Source organism: Scardinius erythrophthalmus (genome assembly GCF_964197995.2).
Source record: "Scardinius erythrophthalmus genome assembly, chromosome: 5".
In the NCBI taxonomy this organism is placed as follows: domain Eukaryota; kingdom Metazoa; phylum Chordata; class Actinopteri; order Cypriniformes; family Leuciscidae; genus Scardinius; species Scardinius erythrophthalmus.
In genome coordinates, this window is record NC_138225.1 from 744,644 (window position 1) to 772,511 (window position 27,868).

The 27,868-nt window shown below is 41.7% G+C and overlaps 1 protein-coding gene across 1 annotated transcript in view; it reads left to right on the forward strand.

Annotated features, from left to right (window-relative positions):
* dcc (DCC netrin 1 receptor) overlaps positions 1-27,868 on the forward strand; it is a 294,705-nt gene that overhangs the window by 175,451 nt on the left and 91,386 nt on the right. Inside the window, exons 8-9 of the mRNA XM_081365686.1 lie at positions 17,466-17,622; positions 18,039-18,193. Of these exons, the coding sequence (XP_081221812.1) occupies positions 17,466-17,622; positions 18,039-18,193 (312 nt within the window). The remainder of the gene's footprint in view (positions 1-17,465; positions 17,623-18,038; positions 18,194-27,868) is intronic.

Sequence of the window (27,868 nt, forward strand, 5' to 3'; positions counted from 1 at the left end):
TATAAATCACCGCTTGTCATACCTCCTCGTCTCCTTCTGAAACAAGTCTTCGGTGTGTTGGACATATTTTAGAGATTACTCTGCCCTCTTTACAGTCTCGCCATATTCCAACCACCTCCCCTGTTCAAGCTAATTGCTAAATCGCCATACAGCTAATTCTCCCAATATTTGACTAAATGGTCTTCTTTCTATAAAAGATCCACTTTACCCCTGCATCAATCAAATATTTTTAAAGATCCACTTTTCAGAACACAGCTGGTACTTTAAATGGCACAGTTCTTTTAAGCAGTTTCAGTCAATGTCTCTAATCATCAGGCAGACTTAGAATTATTTTAGAAAGAAATAAGGTCTTACCTGAAAGATTACAAATGTCTGAAGATGCGATCCTGTTCATGACGCCAAATTGTAGATTTGAAAATCATGCTTTTCCCCATTATTGTTGAATCATGGAAGCTACACCAGATATTTTGCCAAGAGTATTTATTATTTTTATACATGTATCAGACATACGAGAGAAACGAGAGAAACAGGCATATAAGAATAAGGCTATAGGCGAGGTGGTCTTATTCCAGATTTCTCTGTTCCCCATTTCTCTATTCCCTCACCCCATCATGCCAGCTGTAAATGGTTTCTCTGGGTTTCTCACCCCCTCACCTCTATGTTTCTCCTTCGTCTCACCCTGTCATGCCTTTATGTTTCTCTGGGCTGGTTCAGTAAGGATTTAGCTTATATACACCACTGAGGGACTTACAACTTTCTTGTAAGGGAGCAAAACATGTTGCTTGTGTTTAAAAATGGAACGTATATGTCATGCATGACACAATCCACTTTCCATATTAAGAAACTATTTCTCAGTGTATACATTTGTGGTACATTTGCATCAGTGGAAACATTCCTTTCCTTGTAAAGAACATACCAACTGAAGGATCATCATTAGCGGATCATCTCTGCTCAGTGAACGTGCTACAAGCAAAATATTGCTCATCCCAGATCTCATCAGCACACATGTACAAACATACTCTGACTTCACAAAATACATTATGAAATTATTATGGAAACGAATAAAGAAAAATAGTATAAAAAAATAACATTAAACAGTACATTTTTAGTCTTCAGTAACGCTGTCAAATCACAAGCCAATTTGACGTGTTATTATTATGTTTTCTCATTTTGCTGGTGAAGTTTATGTAGCCAAATCTGCGCAGATTTAGGTCAAATACTCAACTCCTGAGTGATCATGATATATTAAATACAGCGATCTGGCTTACTTGAACACACACATCACTACGCAACAAATAACAGCGCACTTGTTGATTTGCATTGAAGCAATAGCGAAGATTTAAAAAGCATTTGGTTAACAGAAAAGACATTATTTTCCAACATCCAACATTTTTTTTATGTTCTTTGTTCTGTATTGATCTGTCCACCTAAAACACACGAATTAGTTGAATAAGACTAACATTGAATAAAATTGTTTAAATAAGAAATGAATGTATGAAATCCAAATTTTATAAAATATAAAAGCGGTGACAAAGTGAAGCTTGACTCTTTTCTTTTTCTTTCTTTCTTTCTTTGTTTCTTTTTTTTTTTTGGCTATTAGAAGTTATGAATGGCTGTGCTGATAACGGTCTGTAGCTGTGTGATATATATATATATATATCTGTCAGTACATGCGTGAGTCTCAGCAGCGTCTCGTCTCTTGTTCTCTGTCTCTGTCGGGAAGTGTTTTCCTTATGTGTCGTGTGACGTGTGTCTCCTCTGGGAATGGATGGATCGTCTTTAGGAATGCAAATAGATTCTGTCTGAGTGACGGGATGAAATCAGTCCCTGTCTCCTGATCCCTCTCTCTCTCTCTCTCTCTCTCTCTCTCTCTCTCTCTCTCTCTCTCTCTCTCTCTCTCTCTCTCTCTCTCTCTCTCTCTCTCTCTCTCTCTCTCTCTCTCTCTCTCTCTCTCTCTCTCTCTCTCTCTCTCTCTCTCTCTGCTGTCAGAGCTGTAAACACGATGGAGTGTTGCTCAATAATTCATGTGCAATAATAGAAAAGATGCGATTGCTTATTTGTATTTAAACAGGGTTGAGTGCAGATGGAAAAGCGCTAGAGAAGAAAGAGCGGCTACACGGAACCGACACAGTTTTGCACTTTGCTACAAGATGCCTATTGTGTTTAAATGTCTCATTTGCACATTTATAGTTGGTGTGTTGATGCAGGTGATTCTCCACGTCTGCAGCCGCTTCAGTCCTTCAGCACAAACTCTCCGAGAAAATACTGTTATCAGCAGGAATACGACAGGCTTTACTAACACAGCTTATTTAACGTGTGTGTGTGTGTGTGTGTGTGTGTGTGTGTGTCTGTGTGTTATCAGCGGAAATCCGGCGGGCTTTACTAACACCGCTTATTTAACCTGTGTGTGTGTGTGTGTGTGTGTGTGTGTGTGTGTGTGTGTGTGTGTGTGTGTGTGTGTGTGTGTAGTGCTATAACCAACACTTTAAATGCAATCGACATTCTCTACTTTGAATTGCATTGAATTCACAAGCTTATAGATGTGAAAGCGAGACTGACGTGAGCGTCTGCTCAGTGTTGATCGTTCACACAATGAAACATGAACGATGTCTTTAGAAACAAATACAGAGCACAAAATAGGGCTGCTCGATTATGGAAAAAATCATAATCACGATTATTTTGGTCAGTATTGAAATCACGATTATGTAACACGATTATTTCACATGACTTTGGGAACGTGTATGTTGCATTTATTAAAAAGACACGGTAACACTTTACAATAATGTTAATTAGTTAACATTAGTTAATGTATTAACTAACATGAACTAACAATGAGAAATACATTTGTTACAGTATTTATTAATATTTTTTATTGTTAGTTAATAAAAATACAGCTGTTCATTGTTTGTTCATGTTAGTTCACAGTGCATTAACTAATGTTAACAAATACAACCTTTCATTTTAATAACGTATTAGTAGGCTAAATGGTGAATTAATATGAACTAAGATTAATAAATGCTGTAGAAGTATTGTTCATTATTAGTTAATGTTAACTAAGGCAGTTAACTAATGCTAATTAATTAACCTTATTGTAAAGTGTTACCAAAGACACCTTTCAACAATTCTTAAAAAAATCGAAATTTGAACATTGATTTTATTTTTTGAACTATTAAAAAAAAAAATACAAATCAAAAAAATAATAATAATAATAATAAATATATATATATATATATATATATATATATATATATATATATATATATATATATACGTATATATATATACAGATTATAAAATCAAATCAATCATTTTAAAACCTTCTCCGAGACGCAATTTCACAAACCGCGTGAGTGTTCAGCGGTGCTGCGTCTTCTCTCTCTCTCTGTCTCTCAAAATGCGCTGGACAAGGCAAGCGTCGAAACTACACTCTCGCGTTTAGGAGTCGGGACATGACGGAATTGTCAGTTGCACAATCGGGCCAGAATTGTATCGTAACTAAAGTTGATCATTTTCACTTCTTTTTAAGTCTTATCAGTTTAAACATTCAAGCTGAGAGAGTTTATGGCATCGGGAGGGGCGGATGTGCGCGTGTGCGCGTCATTCAGAACACAGGACAAAATTAGAGCGTTCTTTCAAAACAGAACATGGCAAAATAATCGTTTTTACTCGATTGTACAATTTTGGTGATCGTTGGGAGCCAAAATCGAAATCGAAATCGAAATTCAATTAATTGCACAGCCCTAGCACAAAACATCTCAGGTTACGTGTGTAACCCCGGATCCCTGAAAAGGGAACGTCGAGAGTTTGTCACATGGTCGATGACTGATTTCACTGACCGAGATTACATCGTGAAGCATGTGTGAAATCAGTCCAATGGCGTGACTGATCGTCATTCTAAATCGAATCGCAAATGTCAGAAATCGATTTTCTAAATGTTAATTGATAACGTAATATAGACGTAATGCAAAGGCGCCTGGACAGTCTGTGGCGTGCAGTTGTGCACATAACAGAGACGCATGATGGTGGAGCGAGAAGTCCGACCGGTGTTGTGACAAATTTCGACCCCCGCCAAATTATTAACCCAGCCCATTAGTTGTGGGGGAGGGGTTGGGATTAGGGGAGGAGTTAGGATTAGGGGAGGGGTTAGGATTAGGGGAGGGGTTAGGATTAGGGGAAGAATTAGGATTAGGGGAGAGGTTAGGATTAGGGGAGGGGTTAGGAGTAGGGGAGGAGTTAGGATTAGGGGAGGGGTTAGGATTAGGGGAGGGGTTAGGATTAGGGGAGGAATTAGGATTAGGGGAGGAGTTAGGATTAGGGGAGGAATTAGGATTAGGGGAGGGGTTAGGATTAGGGGAGGGGTTAGGATTAGGGGAGGGGTTATGATTAGGCAATTAGGTACTGACTTCAACGAGGGGGGTAATAATTCGTCAGGGGGTCGAAATTCGGCACAACACCGGCACCCTCTGCATTCAAATCTAGCGTAACGTTGGCTTTATGAAGTTGAAGGGAAAAAAGTAGGGCTCCAGACTGCGACCAAAGCAAACGAAGCGAAGGTGAAACGAAACCGCGCTATTCGTTTGAGCTGTGGCGCGCGGAACGTTTAGCTCTGAACAGGTTTACTCGTGGGCCGATCTCAATCACGCGACACTGTTATCACACAGCGCTGGGAGATCCAGAGAGAAAGCGTTTGAATTCACAGCAACAACATCAATAACATCAATAACATCAATAACATCAATAACATCGCAGCTAGATCTACTGTAATTGGGAGCAGAATTCTGTTATAAACCACACGTCAGATCAAACCTTAAATGCTTCCCAACTCGGGAAAGGCAAAGCGAATTACAAACTCTATCGCAACATTTATTGCCAAATCACTTCCATTTTTTTTATTAATAATGTTTATTGGAAGCAAGTTCATGATGGAGATGGTTCACCTGGTACTGGTTGAGTAGAGATCCTCACACTCACACACTCGTACAGGGATGGTTATGATTATGATTATGAGTGTGTGTGTGTCGAGGTCACTGCCGTGTTAACAGTGGTGAGTTTGCCTGAGGGTTTTCTTTTCTTCCCCTGACGGCCAACACGGATTAACGGTGAACGCTTTTGTTTCTCCGTATTTTCCCTGAATCTGCAGTTCCTGTGAATCCATTAGAAACACACGGATGAAGGTGTAACCTCTTTACAACACCGCAAAACATCACGCTCTTCCTCTGTGTTTCTGTCTCGTTCTCCGCACAAACATCTAAACTTTCTTACATCAAGACACATTTACTGGAGGAGAAGCAAAATTCAAAGGGAAACAAGATTATTTTTCTGACTCCATTGGCAGATCTTTGTTCTTGTTTTAAAATGTCCTGATAATTTACTCTCCCTTACGTCATCCATGATGTCCATGTCTTTCTTTCTTGACATGAAGGTTTTTGAGGAAAACAGTAAGATTTTAGTCACGATATGGAGAAAAATCCTGGAATCTTTTCCTCAAAAACCTTACTTTCCTTTTGACTGAAGAAGTATCTTGACATTTTAAAACAGGAACAAATATAATCTTGTTTCCCTTTGAATTATGTTTATTTTGAACTCCAGTAAATGTGTCTTGATTTAAGAATGTTTAGATATTTGTGCTGGAAAACGAGACAGAAACACATGATGTTTTGCAGTGACTCCTGCAGAATCCAGTTATCCCACTTTTCCCATCAGGAACGATGTTTCTGCATCAGCAACACAAACGCTGGATTTCATCTAAATGGATTCGCCTCTGCAGAGACTCGTGCGCTGTGAATTATTCATGACGCTTCTGACTGACAGACACGAGGCCGACGACCAGCTCTGTGTGCGTGAGTGTGTGTGAGAGAGTGTGTGTGTGTGAGAGAGAGTGTTTGTGTGTGTGTGTGTGTGTGTGTGTGTGTGTGTGTGTGTGTGTGTGTGTGTGTGTGTGTGTGTGTGTGTGTGTGTGTGTGTGTGTGTTTGTGTCTGTGTGCGCGTGTGCACGTGTGTGTGTGTGTGTGTGTGTGTGTGTGTGTGTGTGTGTGTGTGTGTGTGTGTGTGTGTGTGTGTGTGTGTGTGTGTGTGTGTGTGTGCGCGTGTGCGTGTGCACGTGTGCGTGTGTGTGTGAGCGTGTGTGTGTGTGTGCGAGGCTTGTTTGTCTTCTTCATTGAGCGTTCAGTCGCTGCTCTCCACCATGTTGTTTCCTGTCAGTTTTGACGTAATAAACACAGTTGTGCTTCAGGAGGTTTTCCAGCTCAATCGTCTGACAGAACGACTCCAGGGTTCGGATGCGACGCCACGTTTCCCTCCGTTTACTCGTTCGCCAAAGGTCAAAGGTCTGCGCGGACGAATCAGACGAATCAGCCTCGATTCCTCCTGACAGCTTTAGAGACGTGCTTCTGTCAGTCACGAAACACACACTCCGACTCTGAGAGATTAAACCATGATTTCGTCATCAGTAGTCGATGGTTTGACGTGAATGCATTTCACCTGTACAAAATTATTGCTCAAAGTTGTAAATGAAACAAAACTTGATGTTCTTTTTTTCAGTACACACATCTAAACATTCCCTATGGTGCTCTTCATTTGTGACAGAACAACATTTGACGTTTGCCCCTCCTTGAACTGCCACCTTACCGTGGTGGAGGGGTTTGAGTACCCGAATGACCCTAGGAGCTATGTGGTCTGGGGCTATATGCCCCTGGTAGGGTCTCCCAAGGCAAACAGGTCCTAGGTGACGGGTCAGACTAAGAGCGGTTCAGAAACCCTTTATGATGTCAACAAATGCAAGGACCGTGACGTCGCCCGGCATGGCGTAGCCTGGGCCCCACCTTGGAGCCAGACCCGGGGTTGGGGCTCGTATGCGAGCGGCTGGTGGTCGGGCCTCCCCCCATGGGGTCCGGCCGGGCTCAGCCCGAAGGAGCGACGTGGGGCCGCCCTCCCGTGGGCTCACCACCTGCAGGAGAGACCGTAAGGGGCCGGTGCGTAGCGGATCGGGCGGCAGTCGAAGGCGGGGGCCTCAACAACCCGATCCCTGGATGCAGAATCTAGCTCTGGGAGGAGACCCCAGGGAAGACCTAGGACACGCTGGAGGGACTATGTCTCCCGGCTGGCCTGGGAACGCCTCGGGGTCCCCCCGGAAGAGCTGGAGGAAGTGTCTAGGGAGAGGGAAGTCTGGGCATCCCTGCTTAGACTGCTGCCCCTGCGACCCGGCCCCGGATAAGCGGAAGAAGATGGATGGACATTTGACGGTTTTTTTTATTTAATTTTTTTACTTCTTCGGAAACTTGGTAAAGGTTTTGGTACTTTCTGTGTGAACACACACAATAATCATGGCCATGACTGGAACAGGTTTAATGGTCCTGATAACAATAGCCACACTTGAGCTCCTCGCGGTCAGAAATGACGCATTGGAAATGAATGAGAGACGAGTTTCCTCTAGTGGAAGCGTTTGGTACTGCAGCCGAACAACATCTCACTGAAAGACCAGCTTTGGAGATATCAGCCTCACATTTGAACACAACTTGTTTAGATTTATGGCTTTGATCTTCTTACCGTTTTAGAGTATAACATATTTTTGAAAATATATATATATATTTAATGTAAAAAAAAATTAAATAGTATTTTTGCAAATTTTTCATAACAATAAACGTAAAATTCTGTAACTTTTTTCACTTGCAATAATCTGCCAAGTGTCGTGTTTGAAAAGAGATCAAGAGTCTGTTGCTCTAAAGCATCTATACTCAAAAGGTGAATAAATGGGTTTATAAATACAGCGTAAATATAATTTAGTACCATAAAATCCCCTGAAAGTACAAAATATTAAATAAAGAACATTATCAAACTAAAATAGAGTACATTCATTTCATTGAAATAAAAAAAATTATTTCGATAATTTTTGACCGACACGCGAAGAGCACAGAGAGGGTTAAAGCTGAATAAAAAGCAAAATTAAGTGAATTTATGGTTAAAAGAAGAATAAATATCTGCCAATGCAGTCAGAAACATAATCTTGTATATATATATATATATATCATGTTTTGTGTGAAATGTACTGGCAATTTCTGAGTGAAAATTGTTTCTGTCGCTATTTTTAGTCACTGCTATTGTAGGAAATAATGTGAGCTGAAGAGCGAGAGTGTTTTATAATCAGAGCATTAACGAATGCAGGAGCTGAAGAGATCAGGTCACACGGTTTATGTCTCTTATATTTCATCTTTTCATAAATGAACCTGCGTTTGGTGCTGTGGGAACAATGCAGCGTTTATCAGCAGAGGTCTTTATGTCAGTAAGATGGAAATAAGGCTTTGTGTGAATGAGTTTGTCATGAGACATCAGTCATAGATGTGTTCACGCCTCGCTAAAGCTTTCAATCACACGCTCATCCGATTATCTGCATGCTTGAGCTGGCAAATTATTATTATTGTGTAAATTAGAGACGGGCGTCGTTCTTTCTCTCTGTCTGTCGATCTCTCTGACTGACGTGGAATGGGATCGTCTCATAAGAGTGATGAAAGAGAGTGCAGATGACGAGATTCGTTTGAGGATTGATGGGAGGAATAGATGCACTGATAGAACAGAAACACTGGGTTGCGCTCACCTGGTTCTACTGAGTTCTAGACAACTAGAAATTAACATTTTTCGGCACAAACTTTTGTTTTTATGTGGGCTTGACAAACCCTTGTATGAAAATTTGAAAGTTGTATAAGCTTCCTAACATGTTTTATTATGTTGTTAGCTTGTTTTAGCATGTGTCTAGCATTATTTTACGTAGCAGATTTGTATACATTGCTAGCATAAATTAACACATTGCTAGAATGTTTTAACATGAATTTGAATGTTGTTAGCATGGTTTAGCACAGTGGTTTTCAAACTTTTTCAAGAGCGACCCTTTTTTTTATTTTTTTTTATTGACGCGACCCATAGGCCTATATAGGCCCATTCTTAAGCCTTTTGTTAACAACCGCTTTTGATGATGCACGTGCAGTGGCTTATCCGTGACGCGATCGTAACGCAAAGTTGATTCTGCACTCTTTTGATCTAGCTAAAGCTACAGGGATGCTAATGAACCGGTAAACCATTAACCATTGTAAGAATTTTAACCAATTAATAGCCTACTATCGTTTGCTGTATGCTTAAAAAATTCACTAAAAATATTCCACAACAAATCCTTTAAATTTAATGATATTCAGAACAGAACAAGAATGAAAAAAAATATATATATATCTATAAACAAGCCAAAGCGAAATAATTTAAAGCGAAAGTGAAAGTAAACGGCGTTGGGCACACGTAACTCTCTCATTCGAATACATTTTTTTCCATATTCGCGATTTTGGATGCTAAACTATTATTTATTATAGGCTTATAAGAAAAAATGAAAATTATTATCCCCCCAAATTTTAAATATTTATTAGGCTTCAAAAAATATAAAAACTTTTAATTTAAGTGAACTTAAAACAAACCTTACATAAACCCATTATAAATGTCATATTTACCTGTGCCTTTCCTGTCTAACAAGTATGAAATATACAAAAAATTTAATATGATTATCAAAACATTCTGCACTGCATAAATTATAAACTAAATATAGATAAATCCTTATTAAAGCTACAAGCATTCTTTAGTCAAGAGCAGTTAGTAATTTTCTCCGAGAATTAGCTGCTGCCACTTTAGGACCAGCCACAGCTGACGATCTCACGCATCCCATTCTCTCACTACTCTTTACTTTCATTTAAGATTTTATTTAACTCATTTAAGACTGTTATTGTGAGGATACTCGACAAAACGGACATGGCATACATGTGTGTTGTTCGTTCTAGCGCGAAAGAGAACTTGATACTGGCGCGCGTCTATCTGTGGGTCGTGTGTGTGTGTGTGTGTGTGTGTGTGTGTCAGGAGGACATTCACTGACAGCGTGTTCTCTTTTGTCTTGTCGCGCATGAAAAAGCATTTGCACGAATAAGAGCGGGATCATATAACGATAGCTTAGTTACTGTTGTTGTTTCTGGCGTTTCATCGCCTGTGCCGCAAACGCGATACCACGGAGGAGCAGGACCGAGCCTATGTCGATGCGTCCGCGTCCGGGAACATCGCGTGCACACTATATAAACAAATTATAGCAAACGGGATTTTGGATTTTGAAAAGTGGGGAGGACATGTCCCCCCTGTCCCCATAGGAAATTACGCTCGTGGGCTTCTTTGTACTTCACTCATGTTCCAATATCGATCCCTCTTCAGAAAATCACCCTCTTCACATGCGCAAAAATGTGCTTGGAAACATCACAGTGGAGCGGTGCTTACGCTGAATGGCACGAACTGTAGGCTATTGACTATTTAAACAGAGCAGTGTAATTTTTATGTGAGGTTGACTATTTTATTTTGATAATGAACCGGCTGCGATGTCAAGATTGCAATGCTGGAATGCGTGTGAGGCGCCACCGGCACGATGGAATCATTTAAATATACTCCGTTATTTTGTTCAGGACATCATTCGAAACTGCAAAGTATGTATTTATATTTGTGTACACTCGCAATAAAACACAACATTGTGCTTTTGTAAAATAAAGAAAACAAACAAACTGCGGTCTCGGTTTCCTTTCCGTCAACTTGTTTGTGAGGCGCCGCGCCAAACGAACCAAACTCAGCAGCATGCTGTCAGTTTTTTCTTTCGTTTTATTAATCTATTAATTGTTTAAATAGCCATATTGTGTGTGTTTCTTTTATATAGACTATGGTTTAATGAAAACAAATTTTGTTTTTTAATTTAATTATATTTTCCTTAAATCATCCTGGCGACCCATATTTTAAGTCTCGCGACCCACCCGAGGGTCGCGACCCAGGGTTTGAAAACCACTGGTTTAGCACATTACTAGCATGAATTACCATGTTGCTAGCATGATTTAGCATGTTGCTAGTATGTTGTTTGCATGTTGTAACACGTTGTTAGCATGAATTAGCATTTTGCTAGCATGAATTAACATGTTGCTAGCATGATTCAACACGTTTCTATCATGAATTAGCTTGTTGCTAGCATAAATCAACACATTGCTAGCATGAAATAGCATGTTGTTAGCATAAATTAGCATGTTGCTAGCATGTTTTAGCATGTTTTAGACATTTTGTTATTGTTGTTGATGTAGCAAATGTCTTTTGTTTTTCGCTCATTTTCATTGATCTGACGAGTCACAATCCCATCAAACCATCAGAGATATTAAACATCATATGAACTGCATCCGTCACGACTGACTGAACAACGCAAGCCTTTGACCCGCGAGCGTGTGTGTGTGTGTGTGTGAGCGACTGCAATGGCGAGTCGTGTTTTATTTGTCTTCTGTTTCTGGAGGCGTAGAATGCAGTCCGGTCTGAGATGGAGGAGCATTAGATCCAAACATGTCCTTCAGGATGGATCTCTCTCGCTCTAATGACCGTCTGCCGTTATAAATGGAGTCGCGGATCACCTTTATAAACCCGCGGGCCTGTGTTTGAGGAATATAGTCTCGTCCCAGTGCTTCTGTGCTCATATCGATCAGAGGACGCTTTATATCTGTGGAAACGCTTCAGAAACGGAGCTGGTGTTTCAGCAGGAAGACGAATGTCGGCACAAACACTTGGAGAGAGAATAGATTGTGTTTCAGATTGTGAAATCTGCAGTTTTCAGATTGAACAAAGCAAAGATGATCGATCAACATCAAGAGCGCCACCTTCAGTTTCAGAGTCATCAGCGTTTTGCCATTATAAACACAAGCAGGAACACGTTGAAGAAGTCGCTGTGGGATTTATCCAGACGATAAAACGCATCTTTTCCATGCTAATCAGTTTTTTTCCAATGGCGATAAACAAGGAGATTCTAATTAGAAACGATTTCTGTTTTGGCGATGTCAGTTGCAGCTGGAACAACAACGTTCATAGACATTGATCATCTCATGTACTGATTTTCTGATTTATTTAATGTTAAAATAATTTAATGTGAGTTTGAATATCATTTGTAGCCGCGACAGTGGATAATTCACCTCAGATTTTGGAAATAAATAAGAGGAAACAAGAACGTTCAAACTGTGAACAAACACGTGTGTTCTATGTAGGGTTGCCAACTCTCTGAAATGAAAATAAGGAACGGGGGGACACGCCCCCGGACACGCCCCCCGGACACGCCCCCGGACACGCCCCCCAAGGAATAATTTTAAAAAAAAAACTCCTGAAACGATGACTTCTGGTGAATATTGTGGAAACTAATTGATATATTTAGATAAATATATTTAATACATTGTAGCATATTATAATACAACTTATAGGCCTATAGAATAGCAAAGTAGGCCTAATCAATATACAAGACTGAACCACATAAGTTAGATGTGAAATATAAAGCCTATCATGATCATTTTGCCAACAATGAACCATGGATTTGTTTAGTTTATAATACATTTTATTTTTAACTTAAACAAATACAACATCTAACATTCAAAACTTCTGTAGCCTTGTGCAAACTTATTCAATAGAATTAGACTTCTAGAATGTTCTTTCCAGTGCAAAAAAATATATTTTTAATTTAATTAGACAACATTTTAAGGAAGTGTAGTGCAAATATATTTATATAATTATACTTCCATTATAGTTAACTTTCTTTCCAGTGCAAAACAATAATATAAAAACATAAATAAAAAAGCTAATAAAGAAAATCTAAAATATAACACCTGTATGTATGCACATGGAAAATCTCACAGAAATAAATAAACCTCCAGACTAAGCACATTGTGCGGCTATTTTTTCCATGTGTACTTTTTTGATTTCTTTACAATGTTAGGCTAAACCTGTACTATCTCTTTTAATATAATCACTTTCTTATGAACTAATTTGAGTTTTAAAATTACATAGCCTACCATATCAGCTGGAGACGTCTGACGGACAAGGAACCGTGACATCGCTCGGCCGTGTGTTCATTGTCCCTCACGCATTCCAGCCACGGGTAGTCATTTTCCCATTCAATTCTATATTTTTGTGCTCTTTTCTTTTTCGCCGGCTGCTCGGAGATAGTCATTTTTACATTTCCCGCTGTTGTCACTTGTCGTCATCGTTGCTACGATGCGTGACTCACAATGACTGAAACGACCAATTAAAAGGGCATTCTTTGATCATGTTCCAAGATGTTAAAAACGCTACGCTGATCGTAGACAAACAGGGAGAAATTAGTAGCCTATCTACCGCACCGTCGGGGTTTTTTTTTCACTGCACTGAATTGATTCTCAAAAATACGGAACAAAGTGCGTTCCGTATCAGTTCAATACGGAACAAGACTTTTATCAAATCAAATCAAATCAAAGTTTATTTATAAAGCACAGTAAAAACAACAATAGTTGACCACTGTGCTTTACAATGTCATACTAAAAAAGGTATAAAATAAGTGATATACACATATGCATATATACACATGTACACATGCACAAATATACAGACATGCGGATATACACACAGTACACACCTATACACAAAAACATGCATAACACATACATACATACATAAGTATAGTAAAGACCGCAATGCAAAAAAAAAAAAAGAAAAAAAAGAGAGAATGAGTAAATCAGAACACTGATAAATGGTCTAAAAAGTCTAGGAACAGTTATACAGAGAGACTCCGCCCACACATTCTTCTGATTGGCTGTTTTTTGTGATTGATTTTGTCGTGTCTTGTCATCATGTCACGTCGCATCTGGTGCGAACAGACAGACTGCTTGTTGCTGGAATCTTTTTGCATTGCGTCTGGTTACTTTGAAACAATTTTACTAAAAAATTGCTAGTAAATAATTACAGAGAAACAGCAAGCAACACATTTTGACATTTAGAAGTAGAAAGACTGAAATAGTATTTTGTTGTAAAATGTACTGCGATAATCTTGTGTGTGTCTGTGTGAAAGAGAGTGTGTGTGTGTGTGTGTGCGCGCGCGTGTGTGTGTGTGTGTGTGTGTGTGTGTGTGTGTGTGTGTGTGTGTGTGTGTGAAAGAGAGTGTGTGTGTGTGTGTGTGTCTGTGTGAAAGAGAGTGTGTGTGTGTGTGTGTGCGCGCGCGTGTGTGTGTGTGTGTGTGTGTGTGTCTGTGTGTGATGAAGCAAAGCGTGATGCAGAGTGTTTGCATTGTGTTTAGCAGTGTGTGTGTACGTGTGTGTGTGTGTGTGTGTGTGTGTGTGTGTGTGTGTGTGTGTGTGTGTGTGTGTGTGTGTGTGTGAAAGAGTGTGTGTGTGTGTGTGTGTGTGTGTGTGTGTGTGTGTGTGTGTGTGTGTGTGTGAAAGAGTGTGTGTGTGTGTGTGTGTGTGTGTGTGTGTGTGTGTGTGTGTGTGTGTGTGTGTGTGTGTGTGAAAGAGTGTGTGTATGTGTGTGTGTGTGTGTGTGTGTGTGTGTGTGTGTGTGTGTGTGTGTGTGTGTGTGTGTGTGTGTGTGTGTGTGTGTGTGTGTGTGTGTGTGTGTGTGTGTGTGTGTGATGAAGCAAAGCGTGATGCTGAGTGTTTGCATTGTGTTTAGCAGTGTGTGTGTGTGTGTGTGTGTGTGTGTGTGTGTGTGTGTGTGTGTGACTGACTGTCTCAGTGGGATTCGGGTCATGAAGTTCAGCTGGAAATGGATTCAGTCGAAGCTGCGTTTGACGTTTATCCGATGTTCAGTGTTCAGCTCGTAGAGTTTGATGCGGAGGTCAAGGCGAGCTTTGAGCTCTTCAGTCGTACAGTAAAAAAACATATGTTGCTCTGTGAAGCTGCTTTGATACAATCTGTATTGTGAAAAGCGCTATACAAATACACTTGACTTGACTGTAAACGTACAAATGATCACCAACACGCCATCTACTGGTTACTGGTTTAAACATCTTAAAGAGTTTCAATCCTGATGGTTTGAGAAGTGTTCACTATCTGATTATGAGGCTGCATTAAAACAATGGACATGCCCTGTAAGCAATTAAAACTAAATCAAATTATTTCTACCTCAGTATCAGTTAACTATTTTTTTTTCCGAATTGCAAGTTATAAACCCACAATTGCAATAAAAAAAACAGTCAGAATTGTGAGATATAACCTCGATACTCATAGATAAAAAATGTAAATGTATTATCTTTTTATTCCATGGTGAAAATAAGCTTACATAATAAATAAAAAAAACATGCATTTATTATTATTTGCGTTGATCATAGAGCAGAGTCATTGTTGGTTTGTTAATGTGTACATTAGCAGCAATCCTTCTTTGCATTTGTATTATATAGCCAGAAACACTGAGGAAGAGCCTGATGATGTTCAGTGTTATTGTTGTATAGATGCAACAGGAGTTCGTCTGTGATTATAGAGTTGACCTCGCCTCGCAGAATCATCCACAGCTTCTGTAATTAATTCAGTTCAATTCACGTTTATTTGTACAGCGCTTTTCACAAAACACATCATTCAAAGCAGCTTTACAGAAATGCTTGAGTCAATATTACAATTTAGAGTGATCTGTTATCAGAGGAGACTGTCTAAGTTATGTATTTCAGAAATGTACAAAATCACAGTTAGCGAAAAATGTATTAATGTTAACAATGTAATAATTTAAAGCAGAAACAGTGAGCTCATTGAAGTAATGAATACTGCTTGTTAACACATGATCATGGCGTTCAGAAAATACAGCATTGGTGCGTGTTGATTGAGAGTAGTCTGTAAGCAGGTCATCTGACTGTAAAATGCGGCTGTACTATAGTAAACCGTGATCCAGGTGTCCTGATGGTCGCACCTGCTGACCAGAGTCTCCAGTTTCAGTTCTCGCTGTGATGAAAATCCTCTCTGAAAGGCCTGATGTTCTCATTCACCTCAAAGACAGCGTCTTCAGGGAACATTGTCTGCTTAGCTGTAGAAAATCACCGAAGCGCAGTCTCGACCGCAGAGACTGAGACGCCAGGCTCCGGCGATGACGCACGTGATCCGCGTGTCTTTTGTGTGTGGAGAAGCTCCAGCGGTTCAGTGTGCTCAGATGAGGCTCATCATGGGCCTGTAATGAGGCACTTATATCAGCCGTGTATGGAAGAAGTCTCCATAGAACATGACAACCCAACGTGTGTGTGTGTGTGTGTGTGTGTGTGTGTGTACCTAAGTTTTGTGCAGTAAGTTTTGTGTGATGGGTTGGTTTAGGGTAAGGAGACAGAATATGACAGAATAGGGTAAGGAGACACGTGTGTGTGTGTGTGTGTGTGTGTGTGTGTGTGTGTGTGTGTGTGTGTGTGTGTGTGTGTGTGTGTGTGTAACAGTAATTCCCTGGTGATAGTGAGTATGAATGTGCTGTATGACATTGAGAGAACTCATCAGAACTGTGAAATCACTATCACACACACACACACACACACACACACACACACACACAGAGACGGATGTCACTCTTGTTCTGACGCACATGAGTCTCTCTACAGTCAGAAAACAGATTCACGGCTCCAGACTGCTATTTCATCGCGCTTGACACCTGGAAAGAAGCTTTTCTGTTCATGTGTGTTTTAAGGCCCTGATATCCTGAAAGTTCTTCTTTTCCTCTTAGGGCTAAACAGAGTTTGAAACAGCTTTGCAGAGATTATACTGTCAGCGAACATCCTGACTCCGCCCACATTTAGATGATTATGTAAATATGTGCTGCGCTCTTTCCTCTCAATAACAAAATAAACAGCAGTTGAGAAAGCATCTGATCAGAGAGATGTGGATCAGCAACTCTGCGATTCAGTCACGTTTATTTAAAGCACTTTATATGACAGATTGCTTTAAAGCACTTTATATGACAGTATTAAACATGAAAAACAGTAGCCGCATTTCCATTACAGATTTGCGCAATACTTTTGCAATATTTTCTAAATGTCAGAAAAATTGATAAATTGTGGCATTTCTTTGTTGTTTAGAATCCAGTATTCCCGTAATAATATTCCATTGTAATTTTGCGAAAGATTCCTTTTTCAAATTTACCTCAAAGAAGGCGGAGCCTCTGAGCCACACCCACCTATTAGATAATCACCACATGGACCAATGGTAGCTCAAAAGTGTTAACCAACCAGAGCTATTTTATTTGAAATTACGCCACACATCTTGTATATCGGCGCCCTTGCTTGCATTCTCTCTCTAATCTCGTAGAACGCTCGCTTTCATCTCATTCTGACTCTGGCTGCTGTGTAATCGAGTGTGTGTGTGTGTGTGTTAATTGTCTGTGTTTTATCTTATCTCTGATGCTGTGATCTTCCTTATCGCTCTCTTTTCTTTTCTTCCTGATGTCTTCTGTTTGTTTGTGTTTTCTTTCCTTATCTACTCATTCCATCGGTCACACTCCTCTCGTTCTGTTATGTTCCGCCCCTCCCCTGCCACGCCCCTCCCCTTCCCTCATGCCCCTCCCCCTCTACTCCTCCCCGGCCACAGAGGCCACACCCCCTGCCCCGCCCCCTCAGCCTTCTCAGCCCCCGTTCCCCCGCACTTCCTCTTTGACTTACTCCTCTCCTCCCCCCCCAGTTACCCCGAGCTCAGGCGTCCTCCCTTCTGCTCCCCGTGACGTGGCCCCCGTCCTCGTGTCCAGTCGATTCGTGCGCCTCGGGTGGCGCCCCCCGGAGGACACGCGCGGGACCATCCTGACGTACGGAGTCTTCTTCTCCGAGGAGGGAATCAACAGGTACGTGTTCGCCAACATGAGTTGTGCTCATCTTTTCTTGAACTAATGTGGCTTGATTTTGTCCATTAGGAATTGATGGAATGGTTGTGGTTTGCTATTGTGATGACATATACACTACCAGTCAAAAGTTTTTTTAACTGGTCAAAAAAAAATCTAACAAATGCAGCCTTGGTGAGCATAAGAGACTTCTTTTAAAAACATAAAAAAACCTTTGACTGGTGGAGTAGATGGAGAAGAGAAGTGGTCCCAGCACTGAGCCCTGAGGCACTCCAGTAGCTAGATGATGTGACTTCACAGAGCAACACGGATTCAGCCAATGATGTGAACAAAGAGTTATGGAATATTGTGGGAGTGATCAGGAAACCTGTTTGGAAACTGTTATTGTTTCTCTGAGCGTGTTTGCGTGTGTGCCGCAGGGAGCGATCCATTAACGTGACGGAGGCCGAGAGTCTGCAGCTGACGGTCAGCAATCTCAGACCGGAGGCCACGTACTCCTTCAGAGTCGTCGCGTTCAACGAGCAGGGGCCCGGAGAGAGTTCAGAGGCCATCCGACTGTCCACACAGCCCGAGCGTGAGTCCCAGAGCTGTGGTTACAGCTGATCACTCAAAGTGCACTGTAAAGTTCTTTTGGTGAACACCTTTGTCCTATTAAACCAAGACACGGTTTATTTTTCTGACCACATTGGCAGATATTTGTTCTTGTTTTCAGAAAACAATACTTAATATCTTAATTCATTTTAAATGTCAACAATTCTGTGCAATGTTTGAAATGTCCTCATTTAGTTTCCTGCTAAAGTCACAGTATTTGAGATGGACAACCATATTTACGTAGCCGTGAGTACCATGGTTCTTATGGTGAACACTACAAAAAAGTTAAGTTCTCTTCAACATTTTTGTCTTCTAAAACCAAGACACATTTACTAGAGAAGCAACATGATTGAAGTGTATGTGAATGAGTTTAGGCTTAAAACAGGAAAATATCTGCCTTAAATAATGTTAGAGGAAAAAAGTACTATATTGTCTACCAGAGGTGTAAAAAGTACTAAAAAATGTTACTCAAGTGAAAGTACAAGTAATGAGGGAAAATTTTACTCAATTAAAAGTAAAAGTATCTGGCCAGATTCGTACTCGAGTAAAAGTAAAAAAGTACCACATTAAAATTGTACTTGAGTATTAAAGAAGTAAAAGTAACAGCAAGAATAAAAACTAGAGATTCTTGTTTAAGATTTTAATCTCTAAAAACATGAAGTGAATGAACCACATACAAGGTTTTATCCTGCTTTAGAACTGTTTGTATTTAATTGTATTTATTTATCAAACTATAATACTACTATCTAATGCCTGTATGCAACATTCTTTAAACAATCCACTAAACATGATTTTACCACTAAAAGAAAATAATTAGCTAAGGTATGGCCACTGGTGCTCTTGATCCTGTGGCTGATTTTGGACCACAAACAATGGACAAATGGAGTCTTCAAACGCCTCACATGTAAAGTTATTCGCTGTCAAAGTGACACCAAAATGTAGGGGTGTAACGATACACGTATTCGTAGAACGGTTCGGTTCGTTGGACCATTTTTCCTGCCGACCAAAATTTCGTTATTTCAAATGTAGGCGTGTTGCACGTGGCAAGCGTGCTCATAATGTAAGAGACGCCGGCGCGACCACAACAATTCCCAACATCAAATGGCAAATGTAATGCAAGCGGAATGAAACTGCTCGTTATTGTGTGGTTGAAGGGCCGTTTATCAGTTTGGACCAAAGCAGCGCGAGCCAATCGTGATCATGCGACACTGTTACTACACAGCGCTAATAAGAGATCCAGTAAAGAAAGCATTTGAATTCGCCACAGAAGTAACAACATCGCTGCGAGATCTAGTGAGAAACATTCACATTTCTCCGTTATTAACGGATCAAACAGCGCTGACGTGGAAACCAGGAAGAAACTTTGTGCCATGAATGAACTATCCAGTGTCCACAGATCAGCAACATTCACCATGGACTTACTGTAGTAACACAAACTGCAACCATGTAAGTTTGGCAGGAATAGTGGCTATAATGCCTTCAAGTAACATTACGTCATTTTAATTTTAACATTATGAATACAATTGCTGCCCTCAAATGTTAATCTGAACTAAAATAAACCTTTGTTTTTAACTACTATTATTTTACTATTTTAACTACTATACTACTATTAAATTTCATTTTTTCCAAGGAGCTTTTTTGTTTTATATCCTCCTAAGAAGAGTCAATTATAGCTCCAGAATTGCTCAAAGTACAAAAATATCATACTTTATGATGTTAGTTTTAATAAAAAAAAAAAAAAAATGTAATCAAGGAAATTTCTCTGGCATTTCTTTCTTTTTTCTGTATCGAACCGTACCGAACCGAACCGTGACACAAGTGTATCGTATCGAACCGAACCATGAATTTTGTGAACCGTTACACCCCTACCAAAATGAATGGGAGTCAATGGAATGCTAACAGCAGGTGATGGCTTGTTAGCCAATGGCGGCCCCCGGGGGTGGTACGCTCTTCGGCTGCTGGATTGTCCCCCTAAGAATGACTGTTATAATTTCTCTAATTTCTAGGTCAAGGTGCTGTGCATTGTGGTAATAGATGCGACATGACGTCACTTCCAAAGGACCAATGAACATATCTGACCAATTTGGTGAAATGTGAAAACAAATCTCATTAAACTAGACTAGACACTAAGCTTAATTAATCTAGGCATCAGTGCAAATCAATTGGTTTGGTAATAGCAAGGAAAAATAGAATGAAGTGATCTCCAAAAAAGAAGTACTTTTTGACTGTAAATAAAATTGTAAGGAGTAAAAAGTACTTTTTTTTCTTAAAAAATGTAATTAAGTAAAAGTAAAAGTACTGATTTTTAATTGTACTCAAGTAAAGTAAAAATCCCCCAAAATAATACTTAAGTACAGTAATCAAGTAAAATTACTCAAGTATTTTACACCTCTGTTGTCTACATATTGTTCGTCAAAAACACCAGACGCTCTTAATCTGCAGCGAGTGCTGAGCGCTTTCTGTTGACAGTGTTTCCAGCTGATGAAAACACACGCTCGGATCTGACCGATGTGCAAGGAGGGTCAAGCGTGTTGTTGCACGATTTTTGCCTCTGACTGAGAGGGTTTTCGTCAGCAGGAAAACGTTTCCCGCTATTTTTCAAATTGACAGCGCAGCCGCACCGCGCTGTACTGGATAAGCTAACAAAAACACACCGCAGTGGCGTCTTCATCATGTCTCGTGCACATCTTGACACACCGTTTTTTTGCATTCGAATGTGCAGTTTTTTTTTTGGTTTTTGTTTTGACGAATAATCGAAATTGAAATTTTTATGTGACAGCCCTAATATCTTAAGTCATTTGTAAATCCTGTGCAATGTTTGAAATGCCCTCATTTAGTTTCCTCCTGAAATCACACAGGCTATGTTCAGTGTTTGAGATTGACAACCATATTTACTTATAGGTGTGAGTCTCGAAATGTACAAAAATGCAACTTACACTAGTGTCTCGAATGTGCAAAGGGAAGTAAAGCCTATATTCTGTTACCATCAAACCAAAGCAACAGTAACCAAAGAAATATCCAAGGTGGCAACATCCGTAAAACTCAAAAGTTTTATCAATTTTGATTCGACAAGAGTCCAATCGATCCACGAGTTCATCCGTCAAGTGTTCACAGCAGCATTTTATATCTGTGTGGAGAGCGGAACATTTGAGTTGCTTGTAGAACACAAAACTGACGGGAGGAGGAGAACACTCACACTCACACACACACACACTCACACACACACACACACACACACACACACACACACACACACACACACAATCACACACACACACACACACACACACTCACTCACACGCACATACATACACACACACACACACACACACACACACACACACACACACACTCACACACACTCTCACACTCACACACACACACACACACACACTCACACACACACACACAATCACACACACACACACAATCACACACACACTCACACGCACACACACACTCACACACACTCTCACACTCACACACACACACACACACACACACACACACACTCACACACACACACTCGCTCACGTATATACACACACTCACACACTCACACTCGCTCACGCACATACACATGCACATACACACACACACACACACACACACTCACACTCACACTCTCACACATGCTCTCTCACACACACTCACACTCTCACACACACACACTCACACCTGAGAGAAGTTGAGTCCGTTGAGAGGAAGGCACACACACACACTCTCACTCACTCTCACACACACACACACACACTCCATCTCTTAACCTTTCTAATGGAGAATGAGTGGCGAGATTGAGCCGTCTGACCTTTCCATCCGGATTCCAGCTCGTCCTCACAAACACCCTGAAAGACTAACACACTTCCAACTCTTCCTCCGTTGCTGAATTATGAATAGCATTCTAAATGTGGAACTCCTCTGCGTACGCACTCGCTCCTGTCAGACGTGTTTCAGATGGTTATGCGGCAATTAGTAGCCAGTGCAGTTTTATGAGGAGAGGAGTGACGTTTCTCTTCAGCTCGATAAACACACTCTTGCTGCAGCATCTGGATCAGTTGCAGAGGTTAGACCGTGATGCTGGAAGAAGAGAGCATTACAATAGTCCAGTCTGGATAGAGAAGGAGAAGGAGTTGTGTAGCTCCGATAAGAAGGACCTGATCCTTCTAATGTTGAATAAGGAGGATTTGCAGAATCTGCATGTATAGCTGATCATCAATCAGAACTCCAAGGTTCCTGGCTGTCCTGGATGGAGTTTTGGATGATGAATCTAGCTAAATGGAGAAGTTGTTATGAAGTGTTGGGATGGCCAAGAACAGTTCTGTCTTTGCAGAGGCTGAGATGCGAGCAGCTTCCGTTGGATCCTCTGGCTGGATTAAGAGGTAGAGTTGTGTGTCATCAGTTTAACAGTGATGGGATAAACCATGTTTCTGAATGACAGATCCTAGTGATGTCATGTAGATGGAGAAGAGAAGCGGTCCCAGCACTGAGCCCTGAGGCACTCCAGTAGCTAGATGATAACAGTGATGGGGTAAAACATGTTTCTGAATGACAGACACTAGTGATGTCATGTAGATGGAGAAGAGAAGTGGTCCCAGCACTGAGCCCTGAGGCACTCCAGTAGCTAGATGATAACAGTGATGGGGTAAAACATGTTTCTGAATGACAGATCTAGTGATGTCATGTAGATGGAGAAGAGAAGTGGTCCCAGCACTGAGCCCTGAGGAACTCCAGTAGCTAGATGATAACAGTGATGGGATAAACCATGTTTCTGAATGACAGATCCTAGTGATGTCATGTAGATGGAGAAGAGAAGCGGTCCCAGCACTGAGCCCTGAGGCACTCCAGTAGCTAGATGATAACAGTGATGGGATAAACCATGTTTCTGAATGACAGATCCTAGTGATGACATGTAGATGGAGAAGAGAAGCGGTCCCAGCACTGAGCCCTGAGGAACTCCAGTAGCTAGATGATAACAGTGATGGGATAAACCATGTTTCTGAATGACAGATCCTAGTGATGTCATGTAGATGGAGAAGAGAAGCGGTCCCAGCACTGAGCCCTGAGGCACTCCAGTAGCTAGATGATAACAGTGATGGGATAAACCATGTTTCTGAATGACAGACACTAGTGATGACATGTAGATGGAGAAGAGAAGCGGTCCCAGCACTGAGCCCTGAGGCACTCCAGTAGCTAGATGATAACAGTGATGGGATAAACCATGTTTCTGAATGACAGATCTAGTGATGACATGTAGATGGAGAAGGGAAGCGGTCCCAGCACTGAACCCTGAGGCACTCCAGTAGCTAGATGATAACAGTGATGGGATAAACCATGTTTCTGAATGACAGACACTAGTGATGTCATGTAGATGGAGAAGAGAAGCGGTCCCAGCACTGAGCCCTGAGGCACTCCAGTAGCGAGATGATAACAGTGATGGGATAAACCATGTTTCTGAATGACAGATCTAGTGATGACATGTAGATGGAGAAGAGAAGTGGTCCCAGCACTGAGCCCTGAGGCACTCCAGTAGCTAGATGATAACAGTGATGGGATAAACCATGTTTCTGAATGACAGATCTAGTGATGACATGTAGATGGAGAAGAGAAGCGGTCCCAGCACTGAGCCCTGAGGCACTCCAGTAGCTAGATGATAACAGTGATGGGGTAAACCATGTTTCTGAATGACAGACACTAGTGATGACATGTAGATGGAGAAGAGAAGTGGTCCCAGCACTGAGCCCTGAGGCACTCCAGTAGCTAGATGATAACAGTGATGGGATAAACCATGTTTCTGAATGACAGACACTAGTGATGACATGTAGATGGAGAAGAGAAGCGGTCCCAGCACTGAGCCCTGAGGCACTCCAGTAGCTAGATGATAACAGTGATGGGATAAACCATGTTTCTGAATGACAGACACTAGTGATGACATGTAGATGGAGAAGAGAAGTGGTCCCAGCACTGAGCCCTGAGGCACTCCAGTAGCTAGATGATAACAGTGATGGGATAAACCATGTTTCTGAATGACAGACACTAGTGATGACATGTAGATGGAGAAGAGAAGTGGTCCCAGCACTGAGCCCTGAGGCACTCCAGTAGCTAGATGATAACAGTGATGGGATAAACCATGTTTCTGAATGACAGACACTAGTGATGACATGTAGATGGAGAAGAGAAGCGGTCCCAGCACTGAGCCCTGAGGCACTCCAGTAGCTAGATGATAACAGTGATGGGATAAACCATGTTTCTGAATGACAGATCTAGTGATGTCATGTAGATGGAGAAGAGAAGCGGTCCCAGCACTGAGCCCTGAGGCACTCCAGTAGCTAGATGATAACAGTGATGGGATAAACCATGTTTCTGAATGACAGACACTAGTGATGACATGTAGATGGAGAAGAGAAGTGGTCCCAGCACTGAGCCCTGAGGCACTCCAGTAGCTAGATGATAACAGTGATGGGATAAACCATGTTTCTGAATGACAGATCCTAGTGATGTCATGTAGATGGAGAAGAGAAGCGGTCCCAGCACTGAGCCCTGAGGCACTCCAGTAGCTAGATGATAACAGTGATGGGATAAACCATGTTTCTGAATGACAGACACTAGTGATGTCATGTAGATGGAGAAGAGAAGCGGTCCCAGCACTGAGCCCTGAGGCACTCCAGTAGCTAGATGATAACAGTGATGGGATAAACCATGTTTCTGAATGACAGACACTAGTGATGACATGTAGATGGAGAAGAGAAGTGGTCCCAGCACTGAGCCCTGAGGCACTCCAGTAGCTAGATGATAACAGTGATGGGATAAACCATGTTTCTGAATGACAGACACTAGTGATGTCATGTAGATGGAGAAGAGAAGCGGTCCCAGCACTGAGCCCTGAGGCACTCCAGTAGCTAGATGATAACAGTGATGGGATAAACCATGTTTCTGAATGACAGACACTAGTGATGACATGTAGATGGAGAAGAGAAGCGGTCCCAGCACTGAGCCCTGAGGCACTCCAGTAGCTAGATGATAACAGTGATGGGATAAACCATGTTTCTGAATGACAGACACTAGTGATGTCATGTAGATGGAGAAGAGAAGCGGTCCCAGCACTGAGCCCTGAGGAACTCCAGTAGCTAGATGATAACAGTGATGGGATAAACCATGTTTCTGAATGACAGATCCTAGTGATGTCATGTAGATGGAGAAGAGAAGCGGTCCCAGCACTGAGCCCTGAGGCACTCCAGTAGCTAGATGATAACAGTGATGGGATAAACCATGTTTCTGAATGACAGACACTAGTGATGACATGTAGATGGAGAAGAGAAGCGGTCCCAGCACTGAGCCCTGAGGCACTCCAGTAGCTAGATGATAACAGTGATGGGATAAACCATGTTTCTGAATGACAGATCTAGTGATGTCATGTAGATGGAGAAGAGAAGCGGTCCCAGCACTGAGCCCTGAGGCACTCCAGTAGCTAGATGATAACAGTGATGGGATAAACCATGTTTCTGAATGACAGACACTAGTGATGACATGTAGATGGAGAAGAGAAGCGGTCCCAGCACTGAGCCCTGAGGCACTCCAGTAGCTAGATGATAACAGTGATGGGATAAACCATGTTTCTGAATGACAGACACTAGTGATGTCATGTAGATGGAGAAGAGAAGCGGTCCCAGCACTGAGCCCTGAGGAACTCCAGTAGCTAGATGATAACAGTGATGGGATAAACCATGTTTCTGAATGACAGATCCTAGTGATGTCATGTAGATGGAGAAGAGAAGCGGTCCCAGCACTGAGCCCTGAGGCACTCCAGTAGCTAGATGATAACAGTGATGGGATAAACCATGTTTCTGAATGACAGACACTAGTGATGACATGTAGATGGAGAAGAGAAGCGGTCCCAGCACTGAGCCCTGAGGCACTCCAGTAGCTAGATGATAACAGTGATGGGATAAACCATGTTTCTGAATGACAGACACTAGTGATGTCATGTAGATGGAGAAGAGAAGCGGTCCCAGCACTGAGCCCTGAGGCACTCCAGTAGCTAGATGATAACAGTGATGGGATAAACCATGTTTCTGAATGACAGACACTAGTGATGACATGTAGATGGAGAAGAGAAGCGGTCCCAGCACTGAGCCCTGAGGCACTCCAGTAGCTAGATGATAACAGTGATGGGATAAACCATGTTTCTGAATGACAGACACTAGTGATGACATGTAGATGGAGAAGAGAAGCGGTCCCAGCACTGAGCCCTGAGGCACTCCAGTAGCTAGATGATAACAGTGATGGGATAAACCATGTTTCTGAATGACAGATCTAGTGATGTCATGTAGATGGAGAAGAGAAGCGGTCCCAGCACTGAGCCCTGAGGCACTCCAGTAGCTAGATGATAACAGTGATGGGATAAACCATGTTTCTGAATGACAGACACTAGTGATGACATGTAGATGGAGAAGAGAAGCGGTCCCAGCACTGAGCCCTGAGGCACTCCAGTAGCTAGATGATAACAGTGATGGGATAAACCATGTTTCTGAATGACAGACACTAGTGATGTCATGTAGATGGAGAAGAGAAGCGGTCCCAGCACTGAGCCCTGAGGAACTCCAGTAGCTAGATGATAACAGTGATGGGATAAACCATGTTTCTGAATGACAGATCCTAGTGATGTCATGTAGATGGAGAAGAGAAGCGGTCCCAGCACTGAGCCCTGAGGCACTCCAGTAGCTAGATGATAACAGTGATGGGATAAACCATGTTTCTGAATGACAGACACTAGTGATGACATGTAGATGGAGAAGAGAAGCGGTCCCAGCACTGAGCCCTGAGGCACTCCAGTAGCTAGATGATAACAGTGATGGGATAAACCATGTTTCTGAATGACAGACACTAGTGATGTCATGTAGATGGAGAAGAGAAGCGGTCCCAGCACTGAGCCCTGAGGCACTCCAGTAGCTAGATGATAACAGTGATGGGATAAACCATGTTTCTGAATGACAGATCTAGTGATGACATGTAGATGGAGAAGAGAAGCGGTCCCAGCACTGAGCCCTGAGGCACTCCAGTAGCTAGATGATAACAGTGATGGGATAAACCATGTTTCTGAATGACAGACACTAGTGATGACATGTAGATGGAGAAGAGAAGCGGTCCCAGCACTGAGCCCTGAGGCACTCCAGTAGCTAGATGATAACAGTGATGGGATAAACCATGTTTCTGAATGACAGATCTAGTGATGTCATGTAGATGGAGAAGAGAAGCGGTCCCAGCACTGAGCCCTGAGGCACTCCAGTAGCTAGATGATAACAGTGATGGGATAAACCATGTTTCTGAATGACAGACACTAGTGATGACATGTAGATGGAGAAGAGAAGCGGTCCCAGCACTGAGCCCTGAGGCACTCCAGTAGCTAGATGATAACAGTGATGGGATAAACCATGTTTCTGAATGACAGATCCTAGTGATGACATGTAGATGGAGAAGAGAAGCGGTCCCAGCACTGAGCCCTGAGGCACTCCAGTAGCTAGATGATAACAGTGATGGGATAAACCATGTTTCTGAATGACAGACACTAGTGATGACATGTAGATGGAGAAGAGAAGCGGTCCCAGCACTGAGCCCTGAGGCACTCCAGTAGCTAGATGATAACAGTGATGGCATAAACCAT